This window comes from Prionailurus viverrinus, chromosome A1 (genome assembly GCF_022837055.1).
Source record: "Prionailurus viverrinus isolate Anna chromosome A1, UM_Priviv_1.0, whole genome shotgun sequence".
NCBI classification, from domain to species: domain Eukaryota; kingdom Metazoa; phylum Chordata; class Mammalia; order Carnivora; family Felidae; genus Prionailurus; species Prionailurus viverrinus.
In genome coordinates this window covers 86,329,742-86,337,464 of record NC_062561.1, presented here as the reverse complement: position 1 = coordinate 86,337,464, position 7,723 = coordinate 86,329,742, and the positions used below count along the sequence as shown (strand labels likewise).

Here is a 7,723-nt window from a genome sequence, read left to right as displayed (position 1 = left end):
AAACCTGGGATGTTATACTTTTTGCTCTTGTCTTCCTATTTTAGCCATTTAGGAAGATATAAGTATGTAAGAATTAGTATAATGACTAATACTATCATTTTGGACTGTTTCATAATCATTTCAATGTATTAATAAATTCTTATTACCCACAGGTTAAGAGAAAATGTATGTTCTTTCTATTTATTGAAAAATTACCACAAAGAAAACAAACAAAAAAGCAGTGAGAATATAAAATTATTTTGTCAAATCTCAATTATCTTAATTTTCTAGATTAATATAACCTTCGTCTTCAATCTTGGAATGGTATTGTTTTAATGAGTTGTAAAAGATGAAAATGATGGAATTTTAAGACAGGCGGATTAAAGAGAACTTTTTCTAAACTTATACAGAGCAGATCCTCTGAATGACTCTTCTCAGGGCTCCCATCACCTCCTTGTTTCTCAGGCTATAAATGATGGGGTTGAGCATTGGGGTCAGGATGGTGTAGAAGACAGCAAGAATCTTGTCCTCTGTTGGAGATCTCCACGATCGTGGGCGTAGATAAGTATAAGCAAAGGGTGCATAGTAGAAAGTCACCACAGTGAGGTGTGTGCTGCAGGTAGAATAGGCTTTCTTCCTTCCTTCTGTTGAGTGCATGTGGCAGATGGCATGGAGAACTCGGCCATAAGAACATGCAATGCCAATGAAAGGAAATGCAATCAAGAGTGTGGTGCTCACAAACACTGTGTACTCATAGACCCAGGTGTCCATGCAAGCCAGAGTCAGCATGGCCGGGACATCACAGAAGAAATGGTTGATGGACCTGGATCGACAATAAGGGATATGGAGGGCATATACAGTGTGGGCACAGGAGTTGATTGAGCCCATTATCCAAGATCCTGTTATCATCAACATACACACTTTTTTGCTCATACGAATGGGATAATGAAGAGGAAAGCAAATAGCCAAATAGCGATCATAGGCCATAGAGGCCAATAGTAACCCTTCTGCACCTGCTAAAGTCAAGAAGAAGAAGCTCTGTACCCCACACTCAATAAAGGAGATAGACTTGTTTCCAAAGAGATAATTGGATGCCATCTTGGGGACGATGGTGGAGATGTAGTTCAGGTCCATGAGGGAGAGCTGACTAAGTAGAAAATACATGGGTGTGTGGAGATGGATGTCCAGGAGGATGAGGAGAAACATGGACAGGTTTCCGAAAAGAGCCATTAGGAAAATGATAACAATGAGAATGAAAAGAAACAACCCAATTCTTGATGGTGGAAACAACCCCAATAAAAGGAAGCCTGTTAATGTTTGGTTGTTATTTTCCATTTTCTATTCATTGGTTTTCCTGAAGAAAAAGAAAAACTCATGTGTGAAAAATAAAGAAATGTGAGTTTTTACATTTTATCCAAACTATTTTAGTCTAATTCTGAAGTGTGTATGAAATATCTAGTTCCTTAAATAAATAATCAACATTTCTTACTTTGAGAAAGAAGTTCTATGTTGTTTCACAAAGTCACAAGGCAAGGTGATAAGCATATGCATTCAAATTCTTCTGAAAAGAATCTATGAAATAATAAAAAGCAAATATAAATACCCACCGTGTATTTATACATATCATATATGTGATATGATCATATATCATATACATATCATAAACGTGATATGAGTAATTTATGCTCTTCATAAGTTCACATATCTAAAATATTAAAGCTTAATTTGAGTTAAGCATAAATCTTATTGCCAAGACTAACCACAAGTTGACTAATAATTTAATTAATATGGGTTTGGCTCATGTGTATTTATTTTCTACTATTTAGACTAGGACTTTATTAAAATGAAAGATCTCCCCAGCAGGAATTCATTCATAAGCACTAGATGTTTATTTTAATTTTGACAAAGTAGACAATTTTTGAATGCATAAAGAATCCTCAATTTGATTACTTTTTACCCATTTATTTTGCTTCTAGTCACTAATGCATAGTCACTATGCATAGTCCATTTACAAAACTCTGACCTATATTGATTACTTCCAATCCCCTTGCAACTTTGACACGTAAGCATTGGATTAATCTTACTGCACAACATTGAAAATGTTGGCTGTCTTCTACTGACAACAATGACAATATTTGTCTGAAGTGACATACTGGATGAGAGAAATATAATATTTTGCTCCTGGGCCATTTCCATAAGTGGAAGGGAAGACTCAGATGTAACCTTTATTTTCCATTTCACTAACATCCTGGACAGGTATAAGAAATTATGCTAAGTCGAAACAAAATTCTGAGGCTGGTATCATTACTCACAATTGTAAAATAAGCATCATGGGGTGCCTGGGCGGCTCAGTCAGTTAAGAGTCCAACTTCAACTCAGGTCATGATCTAAAGGTCTGTGAGTTTGAGCCCTGTGTCAGGCTTTATGCTGACAGCTCAGAGTCTGGAGCCTGCTTCAGATTCTGTGTCTCCCTCTCTCTCTGATCCTCCCCTACTTGCTCTCTGTCTCTCTGTCAAAAATAAATAAATAAAAACATTAAATTTTTTTTTCAACGTTTATTTTTGGGACAGAGAGAGACAGAGCATGAACGGGGGAGGGGCAGAGAGAGAGGGAGACACAGAATCGGAAACAGGCTCCAGGCTCTGAGCCATCAGCCCAGAGCCTGACGCGGGGCTCGAACTCACGGACCACGAGATCGTGACCTGGCTGAAGTCGGACGCTTAACCGACTGCGCCACCCAGGTGCCCCAAAACATTAAAATTTTTAAAATAAATGACATTCACAGAACTTGAGTAACTTATCATGAGCTAAAAAGATATAGTTTATCCTGTACCTTATGAAAAGCAAGGAATCACAAAGAATTGCTCACGTTAGCCACCCCAAATTTCCAGTAAAGTAGCTATTTAAACAAGAATTGTCTATGTCTACTAGGCAGTATATGATGGCAAATGTCTCTAATAAATTATTTTGTGCTCAAATAAAATTGGTTTTGAGATTAAAGTCACACATTTTACATTTTCTCCTTAGAAACATGTTTCCTCTGTCCTCCTGCTCTCCCTGTATTCTCACTGGCTCCCTGCAACAACACAACAGCTCACACTTGGTCTCTACTAAATGGAAGAAGAGAGGCCTCACAATATCATTTAGCAATAAATAATATCACAGGACTTTTAAATGAAGTGCAAGCCATAGTTTCTTTCAATCAAAAAGTGTCACAGTCTAACAACATGTTCACGAAAGAACACTCATGTTGTCTGTAAGTCAGGTTGCAGATACACATATTCTATCTTTCAGTTGCTTTGCAAATTTGAAAGTGGCTGATATGCTGCATTTCTGTTACTCTCCTTGCATTAGTTTCTTTTCCTATCCTTTTCTTCAGAAGTTTGAAATTAAAACACTGAGAAAATGGGACTCAATTTTAGAGTTCATGTATTTATTGTTGGTACAGAATTTTAAAATATGCTCCTATTGTCACACAGATAAAAAAAATAAATTAATTAAGATCCAAATACTTACAGTAATTTCTTTAAGAACATAGCAACCAATGTATAGCTGTGTCTAGAATTTGTGTCCCCTAGTCAGTATGCAGAGGTCTATCTCAAAGTCAACAGTATTTCAAAATTGTGCTTCCCTTCTTTTCTCCAATGAATTTTCAGGCCAGCAATATCCTTACCAAAAGTTAGCCTGCTACAGAAGGATAAATTATAGAAATCCTTTGTGCTTTAGGAAATCTTTTTTTTTTTTGTTATTTAATGAAAGGTTTATTTTTTTTTCTGAAATTTATTGACAAATTGGTTTCCATACAACACCCAGTGCTCATCCCAAAAGGTGCCCTCCTCAATACCCATCACCCACCCTCTCCTCCCTCCCACCCCCCATCAACCCTCAGTTTGTTCTCAGTTTTTAACAGTCTCTTATGCTTTGGCTCTCTCCCATTCTAACCTCTTTTTTTTTTTTCCTTCCCCTCCCCCATGGGTTCCTGTTAAGTTTCTCAGGATCCACATAAGAGTGAAACCATATGGTATCTGTCTTTCTCTGTATGGCTTATTTCACTTAGCATCACACTCTCCAGTTCCATCCACGTTGCTACAAAAGGCCATATTTCATTTTTTCTCATTGCCACGTAATATTCCATTGTGTATATAAACCACAATTTCTTTATCCATTCATCAGTTGATGGACATTTAGGCTCTTTCCATAATTTGGCTATTGTTGAGAGTGCTGCTATGAACATTGGGGTACAAGTGGCCCTATGCATCAGTACTCCTGTATCCCTTGGATAAATTCCTAGCAGTGCTATTGCTGGGTCATAGGGTAGGTCTATTTTTAATTTTCTGAGGAACCTCCACACTGCTTTCCAGAGCGGCTGCACCAATTTGCATTCCCACCAACAGTGCAAGAGGGTTCCCGTTTCTCCACATCCTCTCCAGCATCTATAGTCTCCTGATTTGTTCATTTTGGCCACTCTGACTGGCGTGAGGTGATACCTGAGTGTGGTTTTGAGTTGTATTTCCCTGATAAGGAGCGACGCTGAACATCTTTTCATGTGCCTGTTGGCCATCCGGATGTCTTCTTTAGAGAAGTGTCTATTCATGTTTTCTGCCCATTTCTTCACTGGGTTATTTGTTTTTTGGGTGTGGAGTTTGGTGAGCTCTTTATAGATTTTGGATACTAGCCCTTTGTCCGATATGTCATTTGCGAATATCTTTTCCCATTCCGTTGGTTGTCTTTTAGTTTTGTTGGTTGTTTCCTTTGCTGTGCAGAAGCTTTTTATCTTCATAAGGTCCCAGTAATTCACTTTTGCTTTTAATTCCCTTGTCTTTTGGGATGTGTCGAGTAAGAGATTGCTACGGCTGAGGTCAGAGAGGTCTTTTCCTGCTTTCTCCTCTGAGGTTTTGATGGTTTCCTGTCTCACATTTAGGTCCTTGATCCATTTTGAGTTTATTTTTGTGAATGGTGTGAGAAAGTGGTCTCGTTTCAACCTTCTGCATGTTGCTGTCCAGTTCTCCCAGCACCATTTGTTAAAGAGGCTGTCTTTTTTCCATTGGATGTTCTTTCCTGCTTTGTCAAAGATGAGTTGGCCATACGTTTGTGGGTCTAGTTCTGGGGTTTCTATTCTATTCCATTGGTCTATGTGTCTGTTTTGGTGCCAATACCATGCTGTCTTGATGATAACAGCTTTGTAGTAGAGGCTAAAGTCTGGGATTGTGATGCCTCCTGCTTTGGTCTTCTTCTTCAAAATTCCTTTGGCTATTCGGGGCCTTTTGTGGATCCATATGAATTTTAGGATTGCTTGTTCTAGTTTCGAGAAGAATGATGGTGCAATTTTGATTGGGATTGCATTGAATGTGTAGATAGCTTTGGGTAGTATTGACATTTTGACAATATTTATTTTTCCAATCCATGAGCAGGGTATGTCTTTCCATTTCTTTAAATCTTCTTCAATTGCCTTCATAAGCTTTCTATAGTTTTCAGCATACAGATCCTTTACATCTTTGGTTAGATTTATTCCTAGGTATTTTATGCTTCTTGGTGCAATTGTGAATGGGATCAGTTTCTTTATTTGTCTTTCTGTTGCTTCATTGTTAGTGTATAAGAATGCAACTGATTTCTGTACATTGATTTTGTATCATGCAACTTTGCTGAATTCCTGTATCAGTTCTAGCAGACTTTTGGTGGAGTCTATCGGATTTTCCATGTATAATATCATGTCATTTGCAAAAAGCGAAAGCTTGACTTCATCTTTGCCAATTTTGATGCCTTTGATTTCCTTTTGTTGTCTGATTGCTGATGCTAGAACTTCCAGCACTATGCTAAACAGCAGCGGTGAGAGTGGGCATCCTTGTCGTGTTCCTGATCTCAGGGAAAAAGCTCTCAGTTTTTCCCCGTTGAGGATGATGTTAGCTGTGGGCTTTTCATAAATGGCTTTTATGATCTTTAAGTATGTTCCTTCTATCCCGACTTTCTCAAGGGTTTTTATTAAGAAAAGGTGCTGGATTTTGTCGAAGGCCTTTTCTGCATCGATTGACAGGATCATATGGTTCTTCTCTCTTTTTTTGTTAATGTGATGTATCACGTTGATTGATTTGCGAATGTTGAACCAGCCCTGCATCCCAGGAATGAATCCCACTTGATCATGGTGAATAATTCTTTTTATATGCCGTTGAATACGATTTGCTAGTATCTTATGGAGAATTTTTGCATCCATATTCATCAGGGATATTGGCCTGTAGTTCTCTTTTTTTACTGGGTCTCTGTCTGGTTTAGGAATCAAAGTAATACTGGCTTCATAGAATGAGTCTGGAAGTTTTCCTTCCCTTTCTATTTCTTGGAATAGCTTGAGAAGGATAGGTATTATCTCTGCTTTAAACGTCTGGTAGAACTCCCCTGGGAAGCCATCTGGTCCTGGACTCTTATTTGTTGGGAGATTTTTGATAACCGATTCAATTTCTTTGCTGGTTATGGGTCTGTTCAAGCTTTCTATTTCCTCCTGATTGAGTTTTGGAAGAGTGTGGGTGTTCAGGAATTTGTCCATTTCTTCCAGGTTGTCCAATTTGTTGGCATATAAGTTTTCATAGTATTCCCTGATAATTGTTTGTATCTCTGAGGGATTGGTTGTAATAATTCCATTTTCATTCATGATTTCATCTATTTGGGTCATCTCCCTTTTCTTTTTGAGAAGCCTGGCTAGAGGTTTGTCAATTTTGTTTATTTTTTCAAAAAACCAACTCTTGGTTTCATTGATCTGCTCTACAGTTTTTTTAGTTTCTATATTGTTTATTTCTGCTCTGATCTTTATTATTTCTCTTCTTCTGCTGGGCTTAGGCTGCCTTTGCTGTTCTGCTTCTAGTTCCTTTAGGTGTGCTGTTAGATTTTGTATTTGGGATTTTTCTTGTTTCTTGACATAGGCCTGGATTGCAATGTATTTTCCTCTCAGGACTGCCTTTGCTGCGTCCCAAAGCGTTTGGATTGTTGTATTTTCATTTTCATTTGTTTCCATATATTTTTTAATTTCTTCTCTAATTGCCTGGTTGACCCACTCATTCGTTAGTAGGGTGTTCTTTAACCTCCATGCTTTTGGAGGTTTCCAGACTTTTTTCTGTGGTTGATTTCAAGATTCATAGCATTGTGGTCTGAAAGTAAGCATGGTATAATTTCAATTCTTGTAAACTTATGAAGGGCTGTTTTGTGACCCAGTATATGATCTATCTTGGAGAATGTTCCATGTGCACTCGAGAAGAAAGTATATTCTGTTGCTTTGGGATGCAGAGTTCTAAATATATCTGTCAAGTCCATCTGATCCAATGTCTCATTCAGGGCCCTTGTTTCTTTATTGACCGTGTGTCTAGATGATCTATCCATTTCTGTAAGTGGTGTATTAAAGCCCCCTGCAATTACCACATTCTTATCAATAAGGTTGCTTATGTTGATGAGTAATTGTTTTATATATTTGGGGGCTCTGGTATTCGGTGCATAGACATTTATAATTATTAGCTCTTCCTGATGGATAGACCCTGTAACTATTATATAATGTCCTTCTTCATCTCTTGTTACAGCCTTTAATTTAAAGTCTAGTTTGTCTGATATAAGTATGGCTACTCCAGCTTTCTTTTGGCTTCCAGTCGCATGATAAATAGTTCTCCATCCCCTCACTCTCAATCTAAAGGTGTCCTCAGGTCTAAAATGGGTCTCTTGTAGACAGCAAATAGATGGGTCTTGTTTTTTTATCCATTCTGATACCCTA

The 7,723-nt window shown here is 37.9% G+C and overlaps 1 protein-coding gene across 1 annotated transcript; it reads right to left on the bottom strand.

Annotated features, from left to right (window-relative positions):
- Positions 1 to 381: 381 nt before the first annotated feature.
- LOC125171887 (olfactory receptor 2L8-like) lies at positions 382 to 1,314 on the bottom strand. Its single transcript, XM_047869111.1, has one exon. It carries the CDS (start codon positions 1,312 to 1,314, stop codon positions 382 to 384), a length of 933 nt encoding a protein of 310 aa, XP_047725067.1.
- Positions 1,315 to 7,723: the final 6,409 nt, after the last annotated feature.